The sequence below is a fragment of the Rhipicephalus sanguineus genome, chromosome 2, assembly GCF_013339695.2.
Source record: "Rhipicephalus sanguineus isolate Rsan-2018 chromosome 2, BIME_Rsan_1.4, whole genome shotgun sequence".
NCBI lineage: Eukaryota > Metazoa > Arthropoda > Arachnida > Ixodida > Ixodidae > Rhipicephalus > Rhipicephalus sanguineus.
The window spans coordinates 11,308,540-11,327,104 of record NC_051177.1 but is presented as its reverse complement, the minus strand read 5'-3'; the positions used below and the strand labels follow the sequence as shown (position 1 = coordinate 11,327,104).

The 18,565-nt window shown below is 45.9% G+C and overlaps 1 protein-coding gene across 1 annotated transcript in view; it reads right to left on the bottom strand.

The window, feature by feature from the left end:
- Nucleotides 1–18,565, bottom strand: part of LOC119382408 (rab proteins geranylgeranyltransferase component A) — a 143,869-nt gene that overhangs the window by 86,521 nt on the left and 38,783 nt on the right. The window contains exon 7 of the mRNA XM_037650098.2: nt 6,462–6,577. Coding sequence (XP_037506026.1) covers nt 6,462–6,577 — 116 coding nt within the window. The remainder of the gene's footprint in view (nt 1–6,461; nt 6,578–18,565) is intronic.

The window sequence follows — 18,565 nt, the reverse complement described above, 5'->3', positions numbered from 1 at the left end:
CTTCAAACACAGCTGGCGTTGCCCGAACACGAGGCTGCGCTCAGCGAATGAGACAGTATCGTAATCGCCGGTGAATTTTTAAATTTGTCATAGCTTAAGTCGTCGCTTCAGTTGTTCATCAGCACAACATATTCTGCACGTAAAAATCCGTTTGAGGGGCATTTTTCCATTGAATGTTTGACTTGTCACTGGCCCATGTGCCGAACTTTAAATGGCTGAAATGAAAAAGACGTGGGCATAAACAGCCTCCTGTGAAATAGCTGCCAGACAGGATGACCCGGGGACCTAAGCCAAGCTCTTAAAAAATACCCTGGGCCGGCACCAGGGGGGGCTCTGCCCCCCCATGAGGCAGTCCGGGGGGGGCCTAAGCCCCCCAGCCCCCCCGTACTCTCCGCCTATGCCATCAGTGTCTATATGAAACAAAGAACTTCTTCCGACACAGTCACAGAAAAGCGGATAAGCTTTGTGACTGAGCTGAAAAGCGAGGCCAGAGGAGGGGGCTTCGCACTCCCAAGAGTAGAAGGGAGCTTTTATTGTGACCTGAGAAGGGGGGGACATTCATGGAAAAAAAAAAGTGTGTCAATAAGAAGAGCATTCCAATGCTTTGTTTCAGGAAGGGTCGTATGCCCTCACGAGCTGCGAAGTAAAGTCTGTGTTTTTTCCAAGAGAGAGCACACAATTGTGAAAAGGGGAATCACCTCCCTGTGCTCTCTCTCTCCACATCTCTTTGCCCTTTTCTGCTTCCCCATGCACATTTCCAAAGAAGACTTCTTGGGTGATCCATGCACGAAGACGATGACAGACAAGGAGAGAGAAGGACATACACACACAGGGCACCACTTCCAACAATGGCTATGACTGGAAAGCCTCTTGTGGGCTGTTGTAAATATGCGTGACCGTCCTCCCCTCCCTCCGATGACCGCCGTGAATTTCATTCGCCGAAAAATGACACCATGAGGGAGCGTAGAACCACAGGCAAACATTTGCACTGTCAGTGAAACTAGGCTCTTTACATGTAGCAGGGTGGCATCAGCTGCAGCGCGATGCCCACATGATATGCTGTTGGCTGCTCAAACGCCATTGCAAAAGAAGACAAGCTTCGTTGTTGTTCCACGAGGAAAAGAAAACATCAAACAGCAGGGCTGCGTTGTATCGGGAGGAAGAACTTTGCCACCGAGGGAGGCCTTGCAATGTCATTGCTGAATTTGTTTCATGTACACTCGCTTTCCGAAGTCTTTTGGATGAAGCTGAGACTTGATACTGCTTGACACTGATGTTTCAGTTGAACCAACGCCTCCTCTATTTTTCTGTGCCTGGGCGAAGGAGCGGAGCGCAATGGGAACTGACCGTCGGCGTTAGTGCGGCTTTTAGCCACCAGGCGCTGCCACTGTAGTAGACCCGCCGTCGCGTCGTCGCTTGCGGAAACGAATGCCGTGGCTGCATTCGAAGCTGCTATTGGTTCAGTTTTCGGCTGTATTCGCGTTGTTCAAAGTATAATGAAGACTTGTAAACTGGAATCATGAAGCACTTGTCGTTATGGGCAACCAGCCCATTTCGAAGGCATGTGTCTTTCGCGGTTATTTGATCGAGACGCTCGCGCGTTGTCTGCTAGCCCGATACCAGAGAGCGCATGCCAGTGATGCACGGAAAATTGTTTTGTCGCCGTTACGTTTGCTTGACTGAGAGTCGGTTTTTGACTGTCTGAAATTCGATTTTCGAAAGCAGCATTTGCCAAGAGCTAATACTGAAAGCTTGGTCGCGTGAAGTTCCCCGATGCGTGCTACCGTCTACTGGTGTAGCATACTATACGTGACCCTGGAGTTCATGCGCTAAATAGCATGAAATGTCACTATACTGCTTCCAGGGATATGCGTGATCGCCCGTTCCCTTCGTAAAGCTTTTGAGAATTACATTTGTTGCCACTGGGAGAAAGCAACAGCTGGTGCCAGAAAAAGAGGAACTATGCCAAGTGATCGCACCATTTCAGAGCTTAAAGCTGTTATATCGTGGTGGTACGAAAAACATACAAAAACAGCTACACATGCCGCGCGCTTCCTGCAACACTGACCGATGTGTGTGAACAGACGCTGTCGTTCAAGTATAAAGTCGTAGTGCCGACTCAACTTCAGCCAATGTGAAAGGCGTGAAAAATGGTGCGGCCTGTTGTCAGTTGCTTGAGCTCGTCTTTGTATTTATCGACGGATTGTTGTAGCCTCAGTATCTGGCTCCTCAGGTATCTTTCTTTTCTCTTCCATTTGCCCTTCTCGGTAGTGAGCAAAGTATAGAGGCCGAATGGCTGTCGACCTGGACACTTTTGTCGCATGGGGCAGCCTGCTCAGCCTTGTACACTCATTTATTGTGACACTGTACATGTTGATTGTTGGTTGTTTCGCCGGTAGCGCATGTGGTGTCCATGGGCTCCGATTCTTCAGCTTCGGGACCTAATGTCAGCGCTGCATGCACATGGTGGCGATTGCGAGGCAGCGTTGCTACTGGTACTATACATGCATTTGTTGACTGTTTGGACGCAACACGGTCACGTTTAGGGATACGTGCCATGCTTGGTTCAGTTGTTACCTTGGGCTGCAAACATGAAGGGTAGTCTGCAAAAAGTGATGCTACTGCATCCTTCTTAAGCCGCCGCTTCTTATATTCTATCAAATCTTCGCGTCGTAAACGACGGCTGCATATTCTAGTGTAGTTTGAAGATGTATTAGGAGACCAATTATCCCGCCTAATTACTGCAAGCCACCTCTACCAAACACCAGCAGCAGCTGGAAGTTCGTGGAATGACAGCCGAACAGTGTATTCAGGCGAAAGCCTTAGATGCCTCATCAAACGCGAAAATTGACCGTCGGCGGCGTCAGCACGAGTGATGCAAAAAATAATTATGTGATGACGTCATGATATGACGTCACAGATCGTAAAATTTTGTGAAATCATCGTGACGTGACATAACGTGATGTCATATTACATCTTCGCTTGGTGAAAATGGGCCGATCACGGAGGCAGTACATGCCTCCGCTGATGTGCAGAAAGCTTGCACTGCCTCCGATCCTTGAGGCTGTAAGAAAACCACGTTAGGTGCAGAAATATCTCAGAGGGAGGCAGGGAATGTTCAATACATTGAGTGGAAGAAAAAGAAGAAGATGGCTGTCGCCTTTCAGTCATCTTAGATGAATGCATAAGGGACCCTGTGAGATTTTTTTTCTCTTCATTAATAAAGGGAAATGAAAAAAGACAATCGTGATTTCTTTCAGTTCCATTTGCAGAGTGGAACACAACAGTATGACATACTAAGGCATTGGGGCGGTTGCAATAACCTGAAATAGAAAATAAAACGCGGATACTATCAAACTCGAGTGCAATTTGAACCGGCAGCACGGCCTGACTGCCTGCGGAATATACGTACAGCGGGGATGGAAAGACACGCGAACATGCGGCATCTGCATTCTTTGCTGTTTTGCATTTCTTTTCAAGTGGCTATAGCCTGGATGATTGATGAAAAGATGACATCATCCATGACACAATCAAAGACCATCTAGCATCTTTTTATTGCCACCACGGTTAGAGCATGATGAAAACAGCACGCCGCTATGTTCGTGTTTCTTTCGATCCCCCTGTATCTGTGAAAACCTGCGAGAAGCACAAATGCAATTAAACTTGGATGCAAACACGAATTCGTGAGCTTTGTGATACGCGCGGCCGTTCAGCGCCAGCTTCCCGTAGTCTACTTGCACAGCGCCACCACGCGGCAGCGGCGAGCGGACGCGGAGCGCGCGCTCGACGGCCCGAGGAGAGCATTCGCCCAGGCACTGAAAAATAGAGGAGGCGCTGGTTTAACTAAACAAGAAGCAACGTGCCATTACTGGCTCAATTTTCTCGGTCGGTTCTGATAACAATGAAAGCGCAATCATTCTACCTCGCTTGTATTGGGTCAAATACTCGAAACTGGATATAGCAATTACAGCAATATCTTCAGTGAATTATTTTCCCATTTCCGGACATTTCCTGCACATGCAAATACATTACGCCAAAGTCCTCTTTAAAGAACGCTGGTTCTTCTCTGTCGTGTTTCAAGCAAGCACTTCAACGCACCGCTACGATGAGAGAAAGAGGTTGCACTACCTTGGAAAATGCAGACCTTAATGCAAAAGAGTGCGTCTTGGTGTTCTTGCCCTCTTACCTTCAATTACTGCGAGCTGCGCAATACACTCCTCCCCCAAAGGAAGCCCCTGGATCCACCCCTGCGCAGCGGTACACTTAGATTTAGGTGTACATTAACTCTTTCCCTTCCAAAAACAAGCTTGGCTTGTCCATGTTGGAAGAAGATTTTGGGTTAAGCTATCCTGATTCACTTTGCAGAGCTCTCTTTGGCTTGAACAGATGGCACAGTAAATATAATTAAAAATATGCTTAAAGCATGCATTCTGGTCAAGAAAGGAGTTGATTCTGGTAACCGGAACTAGAAAATGGGGCCCTCCTCTGTGCGCGAGCGGCACCATCTTGATGATGATGTGCACTTGCTGTCTGTTCAGAAAAAAATGTAAAAATTCAGGAGCCCTCACCCTACTAGGGAAACGAGGGGGCAAGTGCAGCTTGGCGTGGGCGTTTCTTTTTTCCCTTTCTTTATGGGCAGTCCCGGAACGATATTTTTGAGCTCAATCGGCATGGTGCCTTTCATGACCTTTCCAGCATTCGTGAGCCAGTAGAATGGCCTAACGAAAGGACCATCACGCGATCACTGAAACGAGGGTTAGGAATTCAATTTTTACGAAGTCAGAATTTTCCTGAAAAATGTGCAATTCCCGATGTGAACCTTACGCATTATCCAGCAGATTGTGTTTGGTCCGCCAACATGAAATATTTCAATGAAGCGCTCATAGGAAGGGTACTGCTTCCCAATTGGTTTTTTTTTTTCATTGTCAGTAGAACGCATTCGTATGCTTCAGTTCAGTTCACACTGGGCAAGCATGGGCGTGTGGCCTAGTGGTCAAGGCACTCACTTTTGGATCGGGCGGACCCGGGTTCGAACCCCAGCGAAGGAAAGAAAATTGATGTTATTTCTTATTTTGTTGGTGGTTGCCATCTGTGGTTAAGGAGGGTTTTAGCAAACCACGCCAGCTCCACAAATCAGTTACTCCAAGGTTCGCATGAAAAAAAAAAAAACAAAAAAAAAAAACGCTTGTTTGCCAGAGCTTTGTGAAATAAAGAATTTCTGTTCTACTGCGAGTCTGGCAGTGACTACTCAGAGCAGCATTTTTTCTCTAAATGATCGAATTTGGACGACGACCACGTCTCAAAGTATCAACAGTGGACGTCGATAGATGTAAACAAAAGAGCCACTGGCGCTTCCAAGGTCTTTTTTTTTTCTCACCAGCTCGCGTGTTCTTACACTTTATTTATTAAATTTCAAAGAGGCATTTTCTGCACGAGGACTGGAGAGGCTTAAGGCACTTTCCGTGGTGCAGTGCAGTGAAGCCAATACTCTACATCTTTTCAAAAAAATAATTTGTGTGTATGTTGCGAGTTTTTAGTTGTTTCAAGACATGTAGAATGAAATAGACAAATAAAAAGAAATCCTTATTTTTGAAGCTTTTTTTGCCCAAAAAACTTGGCTGGGGAAAGGTTGAAATTTTTGAAGCCTTCCACAACAGCACAGCACCTCACCACACCATGGTTTTGGCATGTAAAACCCCAGAAATTTATGTGGGGGGACAGATTACCAGCAAAGCTGCATTCACGCTTCTGCAGTAGATGCCTGTTTGCTCATTTCTGCGGTATGAGCGGTCGCATGCTCCACATCTGTTTGTATCCGCATTACAGCTGTCGATGCCTCAGGCGTGAATGTGCTGTGCTGTCTCAACGTCTTGCATTCTCCGGCTTTGTGCAGTGCTTTATTTCATACTACAGCAGCGCCACCACACGAGCGTTTTAAATGTGAATGCATTTCTTAGTCGGAGGTTGTCCTGCGTGTGCGCGCTCCTCCTCGCCCCTAGCAACAGCTGCGCCGCGCCTAGCAACCGGAGCAGGTGGTGAGCGGCGGAGGGTAAGGGAGAGGAGGAGTGTACCCAGTGAGGGCGCTCGCATCGCGGAGCTCGCTCGGCGGAGAGAGAGCTCGGGCACTCCTCTCCGCGCTCGGACCTATATATATCATGCAGGGAGCGCGCGCTTTGGTGTCTTGATAGCGATGGAAGTCGGTGAAGTCGAATCTCTCACGGCAACGATACCACTAGGACGAAGTGTAACACAATGCAACTCGAGCATTACGCCTCTACGTGCACACTCTCGTCTCTCTTCATTAATTAATCGCACACTCACCGGGTGCACCCAAATGCATTCGCATTTCCTCATGATCCCCTTCGGGGAGGTGCGGCTTTTTTTGTCTATAGTATACAGGCATGAGCCAGACACAATACGCATGGGCCAGAGGCAAACAGGTGGGGTTGTTATTAACTTGCCTGCAGTGTTGGCGTAGTTCCGTCCACCATGGCTATGGCATGGAGCACATAGTGCTCAACATTCTTGCTCAGCTGCTTTGACTGGAGAAACTCCAAGAAGGGCCTGCCTTCAAAACCTGGTTGAGCCAAGATCAAAATCATCTAAATAATGACATCATGCAGACCTTACATTCCTTAGTTGCTTGCTCTCGTTTCATTTTCTTGGAACAATAGATGGGCAAATATCATGAACAAAATCGACTTTTTGAAGCTAGCATTTATGAAACGTATTTTTGCTCACTTCATTGTGTTTCACTGCATAAGAAGGCACAACAACAATCATTTTCTTATCCTTTTCTCCGAACAAATCTTTTCGCCTGTTAGTTGCATCAATATATTTGGATAGCTAGAGGCACAATTTTTATTGCAGCATGATGCTAAATAAGTGGGCAAAAAGATGCTGACAATAAATTTATCGATCATGGCTCCAAATTTGCTTACTTTTAATTTTAAATGTTCATTATTTATGAAGATCAGTGAAAAGATTACAAATAATGTCCGCTATACTTCCCCTGGCCTTGTTGTCCGTTAGTCTAAGTTATGTCTCCCCTCATTACACACAATAACATTAACACATTCTTATAACTCAAAGCCCAAAGGTTGTATCACTACAACTCTCGATCAAGTACTGAAGCTTGAGAAATGACAGTTAAGACTTGTCAGGTTCCAGAAAGCTGTATTGCAGTTCTGTCAGATATTTCACATTCAAGTGCTGCCTCAATGAACTGACACTATGTTTAAATTGCTCTAAGAGCATTGCTGAATGACTGCTTATCTCTCATGCTATCTTCTCTGTGTACAAAAAAAATGCATAGTGATTCCTTTGCCAATGCTAAAGGAAATATTATTAACGCAGACTGAAAATAGTACACGACCCAGTATCAAGATGGCATAAAAGCCATAATCTGACACAGCAAAGAAAAAACAAGGGTGCCACAACGTTCCAACGTTAGTCTGCACTGTATTAAACTCGTGCATTAATCTGCAAGTTTAATGTGACTTCCTGTGGCTTAAGCGAAAGTGCATGAAAACTGACTGGAGTTACCGTAAAACCTTCATAATTTGAACTCAGTTATTTCGAAATACCACCTGATTCAAGGAATTCCTACAGTCCCATATTTTTCTAATGCAAATACGACTGGATAATTCAAAGCGGCAGCCTGGTGCCAGCCTGGTTAATTAAAAGATTTTAGGTGCTATTTGGCAATTCCCGATCCCGACTTTGGCTTTGCTAGTTTTTGCTAGTAGTACTAAGTATGCCTAGACTTTGCTAGACATGTCACGTGACTAGCTGTTACGTGGTTTATGGCAGGGACATGTCACGTGATTGGCTATTATGCTATGTTGCGTGATTTTAGTCGCGTGACTAGATGTTGCGTGATGTTACTCGATTTTCAGTCACGCGAGTAGTTACATGATGTTACCCGATTCTAGTGACGTGGCTAGTTACATCATGTTACGTTATTTTAGTCACGAGACTAGATGTTGCGTGTATGTACTTCTTTGTCTTTCTATCTTTCTCCTCCTTGCCCTTCTTTCTCTCTATGTCTGTCTCTATCTTTTTTACTCTCGATTTCTCTGTTTCTCTCTATGCTATGCATTACTCTGTCCCCTCCTCCTTTCTCTCCTCTTCACCATCACTTCCTTTTCCTGCCATCTTGTTATATTATACTATACAAGTCTGTGCTATGCTCTGCTAGTGTGCCTGGACACCCGAGTGGTTGGGACGCTCGCCTTCGGATCGCGGGTATGCGGGTTCGAATCCCACCGCCTCATCAGAAATTTTTTTCTCGCCATAATTTTCTGTTTTTTTTAATATCTTTCCTTCTGTCTCTCTTTCTTTTTTTCTCTGTCGCTCTGTACTCGTTCCCTCCTCTCACTATCGGGCTATTAAAGGCCACGCCGGCGCACGTGTTGTGGGAGCGAAGCAGAAGTTGAAAAGGACAAAGCGAGTGCATACAGCTTCATGACCATGATAACCCGGCGCAACGAAAAGCTTAAAGAGCTCCGCTCTTAGAAGCTGCAGAGGATCCCTAAGCATATTCTTATGAGATAACAACATGAAAGCGTTTCTTTTGGCTAGGTTAGTGAAGCGCTCAAGGAGTGGTGTTCCCAAGTTGTCTTATCAAGAATGAGGCAATGCAGAAGCCGAATTTGTATTTTTTTACGTGATTTGGTGCAACAAATGTGGTGTCGAGAACACTTTACATGTGAAAGAAGACCCTACTTCCTAAACCACTTCTCCTCCAACTTCTGTGGAGGCACAACTGAAGTAGCAGACAAGGGCACACTCACTTCGAGTCCAGAGTTCCTAATCTGCCCTGTATATACATCAGTGTATAAGAAGATGTGAAATTTCGGACTGAAGCTATTCAGCATACGATTTTTTTGAACTTTCTGCCCAACTTTCAGGTCCGAAACGGCAGTAATTAAAGCCCCCACACCTGCCGCGTCTATCATCTCGCAAGTTTGAACCAGCGCTTTTGTGAGTCAATCTGTTTGCGGCTGTAGCAGAGTCCAAAAGGCAGCTTTGCCACAATGTCAGGGTGTGATGGGGCGAAGCATATTGAAAATCTGAAGGGGCCACTGTCATGGCGCAGTGCAGCGATGTCTTTACAGATATTGCACTGAAAATGCACGGAGGCGTGCATTTTCAGTACAACGCCACCAACCCTTATGATAACCACCTTCCATTAACTGCTCAATAGTGCATGTGGCCTAGCACTGTGGTATGCGTATAACCCGAATGCGCCGTGCCGCCATTCATGCTGCCTCTTTGTGCGAGACCGCTAAGTGCGCCGCACAGACGTGTTGTCTTAACGAACGAAAGCAGCACGCTGTCGCCGTGCCAATGTGCGATCAAGAACAGAGTGGGCATCAAGAAGACTTTCATGACAAACACGTATGTATGTTACGGCAAGCGCCCCGACAGTCACAGCGTCAGCTTAGTTGGCGATGTGCTGCACACAACTAGGAACGATCGGCTTCACGCAGCAGCGAATTTAGCATATCTGCGGAGATTTGGCGATGCCTGTGCGCATCGTTTGTGCCCGCACACGCATCGGAGAAAGCCGGACAAGTCGTCCACTCTTCCACCACAGCCTTTGTGTTCCACGTCATCGTTTCCAAACACTCCCGCCGTAATCTATTCCATGATTTGCTGGTATCAGAGGCGCTCATCAGAAGACGCAAATTTGCAACTAGTGTTTGGCACATAGTTAAGCGGGGTTCGCGGCAGGTACCGAATGTATTCATGAGAGCCTGGGTGGGCACCAAAATGTCTGATAAGTGTACTTGGAGGCATTAAAGCTATTTCGGACATGTTTGTGGTGATTTAACTGCTTGAGCATAATAAAAAAGCACGAATTCGTTTTTTCGGACTGCCCGATTTTTCGAATGATTTCGCATTCCTTAGAGAGTCCCAAAAAATCTGACGTCAATTGACTCTATTAATCTTCCAAAAGTTTGAATACTTTGAATAGTCAAATTCCAGTGCAAATCGATTCGAACAGGAAACACTATCAGAAAAATATTCGAAAGTTTGAATATTCGCATACCCCTAATTAAGAGTTATATGGGATACCGAGAAATTTCGAGCTTCAATTTCACGACTAATTTCAAATTTCCGCACCATTCCAAGAAAAACCCCCTCCCTTCGTACCCCGATCATGCAACACTGGGCTGCTTCAATCCAATCCCTCTTCGCAGCCCAATCTCCCTCTAAGTGCCTGCATCTGAATTTTGTCCTCAAGCTTATATCTTTTTTTTTTTCTTCTTTCCCACATAATAATTGCACCCCAAACTGGGCACACAACACATATGACGATTTTCAGGTTCCCACGAGCAAAATGAGCATGGCCTTTGAGATCTGTATTTGCAATTCGAAGGTGGTTCTTGAACGTGCATAGTTATACTCGGCGACAGCTTTTCTTGACAGCACTGTGGAAGCTGCAGAACCAAAACGCATGCCTGCTACCGCGTCAAAAATAGTACTTAAGTTTACTGATAATTTTCTCATTTGCTTTGCTGAAATAAATACTGCTTATTTATTATGAAACTCAAACTGTTGCAGGAAGTCATAGGTAAAATACAGTTATTGTTCCCTTTGCAAGAATGCCTTCCCTTTCTTTCCATTTCTTAGACAGCACCACCTTTTCAGCACGCCAGTTTTCCAAAGTAAACATGGCGTCCATGACGTAGTGGGTCAGTGTGCAGCCGCAAACGCGCTAACTTCAGAAGGCAGCGGCATTTTCCCCTCAAAGGCAGATGCACACGAGCCTCCACCAATAGGCGCACACTTCAGGTGACGTCATGAGCTGGATGGCCGGTGACCCCCGCAGACGGAGAACATGCCTAACGTGCAGCGGGACTATTTCTTTAGTCGCAGAGGCTGCTGCGCTTCGGTCATCTGGGTGGGGCCCCTCCTGTCTTCTAAAGTTGTCCCCGACTATAGTTCTCCAAGAAAAATATACTCGTAATATGACACTAAAATATACACCGAAGAATCAAAATGTTTCTGCCATTCACATTTTCCATGTATATAATTTTCAAAACAGGTAAACTATATGCGGTCGAGCAAAACCGAAATCAGCCACAAGCTGCCTCACTACTTGCAGAGCAACACGAATGTGCGGAAGCCCTGCCTGCGTAGCCTTCGCTCCACTGTCTTGATAAGTTGTCGCCGAGTATAGCAAAAGTAAGTCCTTCGAGATTTGTGTCCACTAACCAGAGCTGTTTCGTTGGTGGCTCATCATTGGATTTTTGTATCAACAGTATCTTGGCACCAAAAACACAACCATGCCGGAACACAAAAGAACACTCATACTGCGCAGCTACAACATTGAGCTAGCTCACATTTCTGTACGCAAATTAAGGCACGCACTTGTAAATGCATGCCTTAATTGCTACCCAAAGAAGCCTTTCCTAGTCTCTTGTGCAGATTGCAAAAGTGTTTACATCGGGGAGACCGGCAAATTGACACAGCATCTACACCAACACAGAACGACGTGGAAAAGTGGCGTGAAATGCACTGGCGGAGCATGCGGCTATGCAGTGATGTGATCGACCAACACCACTATGGAGCAGCAAATCTGCCTTTTGGAGCAGTTGTCTGTCACGCGTTTACAAAAAAAACTTTTGAAGTTACTAGGTAGGAGTAGTTTTACCATCTTTCAAGGGACCAACAACTGCCCAGAACATGAAAGATGACTGCACTGATGGAGAGACTGTCTCTTGCATTGACTCAAACCAACCTTGTTTTTGTCATGAGAGATGGATTTATGTTTTTATTTCTTAATTGAAAGCCGCGAAAAATGACCTGTGGTGCCTCTGGTGGCGAAAACATGAACGATCCGATAAACCCGGCCACGTGACCGTTGATTGCTGTACGCGGTCGACAATTTTTTTGTTAGTACTGAAATATTGTTTGTTTCTTTATATTAAAATGTATTACTCCATAAATATGTACAGTACGGTCCACTGTTAAAGGGAACACTCCAATGAGCACCTTTCATTTTGCTGGCCCTTTAACAGCAAGTGGACAGGGAAACATTGTTCATGCACTGCACGTGTCTGTCAAAAATAGGCAGAACTGTCAACCACCAGTAGTTTTATGCAAATCTAAGCCACTATATTTTTGCAAGAGAGTGTAATCCAAACATGCCCTGTACGCAAGTGTTCCCTTTAACAGTGGAACCATCTGTACATATAGGCCTGCGTTAGTAGTATGCATTAAAGTGGCACTGCCTTCGCGTGACGTAATGATCCCATGCTCGTCAGTGCGTCTTGAGCAACTTTTCAGCGTGCTCATGCAACCGTGCATGAAGTTTCCAGGTCGCTAAGATTTTGGAGCGACATAGTTTTGCTACCTACACTTCGTCTCATAAATGACGCGCGCTCCTACACGGCGCGGCCACGCATATGCGTAGCGACGTTCTTGATGACTTGGCTTGGCTTGTGCATCGAGAGAGTAACAACGCCGGGACAATCCACCCATGACACAGGCGCAGGCAACCTTGGACGCATGCACACACAACGTGGTACAGATACAGGGAAGGTGTATAATGCCACATTATCTCATTGTAACAGCTTGTTATTTTCAAAAATAGTTGGAAATCTATAAATAAAGGTGGTTAAGCATAGTTACAGGAACTCTTGTGAAAGCAGAACGATAGCTTTCACAAATCGCGAAAAGGGCTGGCGGCATCGCTATCAATTCTCAGCGTTGCTGGAGGAAAGCTGCATCCGTGTTTGGAGCCTTTCAGATAGAAAAATACTGCTTGTAAAACAACTACGTGCTTTTGGGATTAACTACTGCAGTACAAACACCGCAAAGGGTGAGCTTTCTGTCGTGCCGTAAAAAAATGGGCCGAGAAAAATCAGTTGTCGGTCCCTTTAACAAAATAACTACATGCTAAAATAAATGTATATTCATGCATAATATCCCAAAAGGCGAAATTAACTCAATGCTACTAGCGATACACTTCTCGTGTGTTATTCAGTGCGGCTTTCCCTGATGCTTCAAGCTATGTCAATTTTCCATGCACATTCTTTTTACTACCGAAAAGAACTATTGCGATGACTTTCAATGCGACCTAGGTGTTCGAGCTGCGTGGTGGAGCATATGCTATTGCACTTTATGAGTGCACTCGTTAGGCATTTGTTTCGTTGGCTTATAAAGGGACACTGAAGAGAAAACCAATTTTTCTCTTATTAGTGAGTCACTATTTGGCAATAGCAAAGTCACCATGCTTGGTAAGCGAGAAAATGCGCAAAAAGGAAATGTGCGTGGCGTAGCCACCTTGCCCACTAAACACTATGAAGTCATAGATTTCAATGGTGTCTACTAGAACCTACGTCATTCTTAATCGGTAAAAAAGCAGCTTGCACTAGGTTGCGCAAGGCTGGGTCACTGCAGAGCTAGTGGGCCAGTACATCAAGTTCTCTTACAGCCTGCCACCTTACATGATTTCGTATGCCTTGGCATGGTAGGGCACGTGCTTCGGTGCAGAAGTCGCCATTTACAAGACATTGTGTGCATGTCTTTGCAGCTGGGCAAGACAGGTTGCAACTGGCAAATGTTGTAGCATGAATGGCGGTTAGGCATGAACATTAATATAAGCTCAATCAAGAGGTAGGTGGCAACCGCAATTTACTTGCTCATCACCATTAGCTCAATCAAATAAACTCTGTTGAGTATGCAGTGATTGGCTTCGAGAGATCTTTTAAACTACACAGCGCTAGCCTGTCTGCTCCAATGACCACTAAAATTTACAACCATATGCCTTATGTAAATATTTCTAGTGCCTGCCATCTCTTCTTTCCTCCGAAATACCACAAAAAAGCTGTCATGGCGCAGGTTTGGTGCAAATTATGCGATTTCTGCCAAAATGTAGCAGGATTTAGCTGGTTTCACCTCTTGGCGCAGTTTGGTGCAATTGGCGCAGAAATCACACAGGGGTGCAACAGCCGAAATGGGATTTAGAGCAATTTTTGGAACAGCAAAATGTTGCTTTTGGAGCACAAAAATGCAAATTTGGAGCAGGTTACGAAAAAAACCTGAATTTTTTGCACTAAATCCCAAATTTGGAGCAGTATAACCTTTGGCTTTCTTCACATTAGCATTTGCAGTCCTGTCAAATAGACCACATTAGCATTTGCAGGGCCTGTCAAATAAATCGACAGGCACTGCAAATGCTAATGTGGACCTGCGCACCTGGCACCCTCGAAATTCGGGAGATTCGTAAAGCAGGAGCAAGTGGGGGTGGAGAGAGAAGAAATTTGGCATACGTTTTTGTCTATTTGTTTCTCAGGGCCGCAGAAACACCATAAACAGCAGCTCCAAGTGATTGCCAATAATTTTTTAGACGTCAGCGATCATACTAGTACTCGTATTTACACGGCGCGTGCACAAATGAGTAATTAAAGAATAAAATGTGCTGTGTCTCTGAGAGCTAGTATAAATAGCGCCTTCCAAATCTCAGAACGCTTTTCTGTAGGAAACCAGTGTACTGCGGCAAAAGTGGCTTAAAAATCATTCTGGACGCAGAAAACAAGCATCAGGAAATTTGAGAACCATTATCCTTTTTTATTGCGATAGCAATTATATGGACACACTCGACGGGCATTTCTCGCCATGTCCCGTATAAAGTTCAAACTGATAACATCCCCCCCGCACATAGTATGTTCTACCGCAGGTAAAAGCACGTGAGTGTGGGCAATGAATGCGGCTGAAGCAGAGATCAAACGAGCCGGCCCATCTCCATCGCTCGGAGGGCGCATGCGATAACACCACTCCACTTGTGAGGCCTGCCATCGAAGTAGAGAGAAAACGCCCCGCCCGTCTTGAACGAACATGAAAAGACGAGGGGGGGGGGGATGTCGCTTCAGCAGCAACTTTAAATTTTAATTCTAAGGGCGAGGTCGCCATCGCTGGCGCATGCGCTATGTCGGCAGCCCATCAGAGGGCGGCTCGTATATCCTTCTACGTGCTGCTCTCTCAATGCGAAGACATTGTACAGAAAGAGCATCTTTCCCTGGAGCGGCCGTATTCTCTTACACCGTTTTATACAGTTACACGAGATTGGATACAAAAGAGTTCCCTGCCAGCCTCACTTCGTATAACATTACAATTGTAGCTATCGCATTCATTGCTTCGTCCTGGCGGTGAAACTGACTTTTTTCTTTTCTTCCGCGGGTGGGGGGGGGGGGTAGGGTCTGCACATCTGCACTGGATGATGACATCCACACTGCAGATGACCAACGCAGCCTCCATTTCTCGCTAAAATTTGCGCAACTGAGAAAATTTTGAAGCCGGTCGGGCATTTCGGCGCAATTTCAGCAAATTTCACGGTTTTGGCTCAGCTTGGCACAAAAAGAAGGAATTGTATCAAATTGGCATAATTGGCACAGCTGTTGCACCCCTGATCACATCACTGGGCTATGACTTATCACACTATCTTCTTGAGTCCCGAGTATGGGGAATTGTCCAATATATTGGACAACTCGTTCTCGTGTGCTGCAACCCCAGCACCCAGTATTTGCCGTTGAAAACTATTTTAGTTTTTTTCAACGTCTACTAGCGCCCTGTGTGGGCAAAATCAATGCAGTGGTGCGCCTGGACACGGCCGGGCTAGACCGCACGCGCGCGCTCGCTTCTTACGGCCTTCGCATCGGGTGTAGTACATACCTCTCGCCGCTGCTTTGAGGGGGGCGCTGCGACCCTGACCCTCCTGACCCTCCTCCGCCGCTCCGTGCAGCGCGCAACGTCGGCACATGAGTTCGGGCGCGCTTCTTCGCTCACCGCGCGTTGAAAAACAAGTTGCCTAATCGTTGAAGACGCACAAATGGTTTATTCTGACTTCTTATATGTGCATCGAGCTTAAAGGGACACTAAAGGCAAATAACAATTTATGTCAGAGTAAAAGCCCAATGTATGACAACTTCTAAAACGGCAATATTATCAACAGCAGTGCCCTACTTACCGAGAAATTAAGCTAAATGCATCACATGATGAGCGCCACGAGTGGGACATTTTCGAAGTGATCCCGATGACGTAGGGAAGTCGGCCTACAATAAATCACTAGTAATCAAACTGGCAGCAGTAAAAAAAAGAACATTCCGAGCATCAAAACACGTAATAAAATGCTGTTTGTTCGTTTCCGCTTGATTCACGGAAAACAAAACCTCCGTGGCGTTGCCATGGGGAACGGCGCGCGTGGTTCAAAGGTTTCGTTTTCGCCGAACTGTGCCTCGCCCGTCTCAGTGGTAGTTTCGGGATCGCGTACTGCCGTGCGTGTTTTGCGCGCTCGTGAAAGTCGCTCTGACAGAAAGTTCGACAAAATGCCGCATGCGTGTGATATTGCCGGATGCCCGAATGGTGCACAACGCCAGTGCTGCAGCAAGGAAACCGGTGTGTCTTTTCACTGGGTGCCGCGGAATGAACCCTTACGCTCGAAGTGGCTTAGTGTCATGCCATTGCGCCAGTGTGCTAAACAGTCAAAACCTCTGCGTGCGTGCTCGCTGCACTTTCGTACTGAGGATTACGAGACCAACCGCAACTTGGTGACGGCTTTGAATGTGCCCATCCGAGCAAGTCTTTGCCGCAGCGCCATTGTTGCTACTGTGAGTCCCGCTACTTCCGCTCGGCTGCTACTAGTGTCGGCGGCCGCGCAGTAAAAGCGGGCAACGTTGGGCACGGCAGCAGTGACGTATGAGAGTCGTATTTTCAGGCGGGAGATTTGAAGCGCGCTAACGCGATGCGGACCACTAAAAACGTGATTTTATTTCAAAATAAGCACTTCCTTGGCACAAAAGCAGCACTACGAGGTTTCTGGACCGCTATTTCAACAATCAACGTCGACTTAATATTTGCCTTTAGTGTCCCTTTAAGCTTATCGAAAAACGTATAAATGCAAGAGCCGGGAGTACAGCGCTCCGCCATCAAACGTGTATATAGACATTCTGAGGTCTGGAAATAAATATTTATTGCTCGTAAGCACTCGCAAATAGTTGAACGCTTTCAAGTGAAAACTTTGTCGGACTTCACAAATGTCTCGTTCACAACCTAAAATGCTTCCTAGTCCGCTTGTGTGCGTAGGTGGAAGGCTTGTCGTTCGCGTCAGTCAGTTGGTTTGTGTGATTGACGAGGAGAATTCTTAGGAATTTTTCGGCTCTGAGATCTGCGGATCGTCGGGTTTGGCTGTCGTCAACGCCTTCAGGGCAACTTAAGATGGGAGCGCGTTGCAAGTAGGGCTGGACAGCTGTTTCCAAAACTCCTAGCACATTCCTGCGTGGCAGGTGTTCAGAGGCCTTATTGAAAAAGACCACTATCTTGTCCAAAAGAGCTAGAAACTCAGGCCTCGGGTTGTGTAGTTCGTTCCTGTCTTGTGCTCGCAGTAGCTTGTACAGCTGATGCAGCCTGTTGTTGGTCGTCAGTAGCGCAGTGCAAGAGTCAAATCCGAGGTAATAATAATAAGCGATGAGGAGAGTCTGAAAAGTGCGAGCGATTTGAGCGGTTGTGCGTTTTAGCGGTGCGATTAGAGCGGTTGTGCGTTGTTAGCAGTGCGATTTGAGCGAATATGCGTACGCGACTTTGTGTTATGAGTTTTGCGTTGTAACCAAGTTGTTAATAATTAAATGTAAACTTCTTTTTCCCTTTTAACTGTGTGTCGTGCGTTGCGTTTTCTATTGTGTCTTATTTTACGGCCCAGCCATCCTGACGCTAACAAAAGGAACGCAAAAGAGCTCGGAGTCCCTGGAATTAATGTTTCCAGGTGGTGTTAACACCAGGTACCACTCTCGGGGCGTGCCGTCCGAAGTGGTTATTCAGCAGCAAGAGTCCTCTCTTGTTTTTTTTTACTTTCTTTCTCCCTATACGCAGTTATTTTCAACCATTAGATATACAACTCACGTACATGTTTCAAAGAGCTGTCATGCTGCAGACCGCAGCATTTTGTCCTGAAAACCACTCGAAATGTATTTGGAAAAATAAAGAAATAGAAAATAGCTAGCAAAGGGAAGGCGAGCTCTCTTAATTGCGGCCTCATTGTCCAACAAGACCAAGGGCCAAAGGTATTTGGTGCTCTCTGCTTGCAGAACAGGTGCAGCGTTGTTTATCTCTTTCTCTGATCGTTGCCAGTGCTTCATGCCTCCTGCATTATGCCTCATGATGGTTAGCGCAAACGCAACACGGACGAAAAGAAGAAAAAACGACGACACAATTGAGCGCTATCTATAACAACGGAATGTTTATTGGAAAAATCACAAATATATATGTCTAAGAAAGAGAACTGCGTGAGCTGCCCTTCTATCGCTTTGATTGATGAGGAAGTGTCTTTCCTGGAAAGGGCGTAGTTTTATTAGCATACACGTTTTTATCTGTCAATTATCTTTGGCGCATGTGCGGGTTTGTTGTTTTTTCTCTTTCTTATACATATATATTTGTGATTTTTCCAATAAACATTCAGTTGTTAGATAGCGCTTGTGTTGTCATTTTTTATTCTTTTCGTCCGTGTTGCGTTTGCGCTAACCATCGTGAGCAATTTCCAACTCGCCCACTTCGCTAC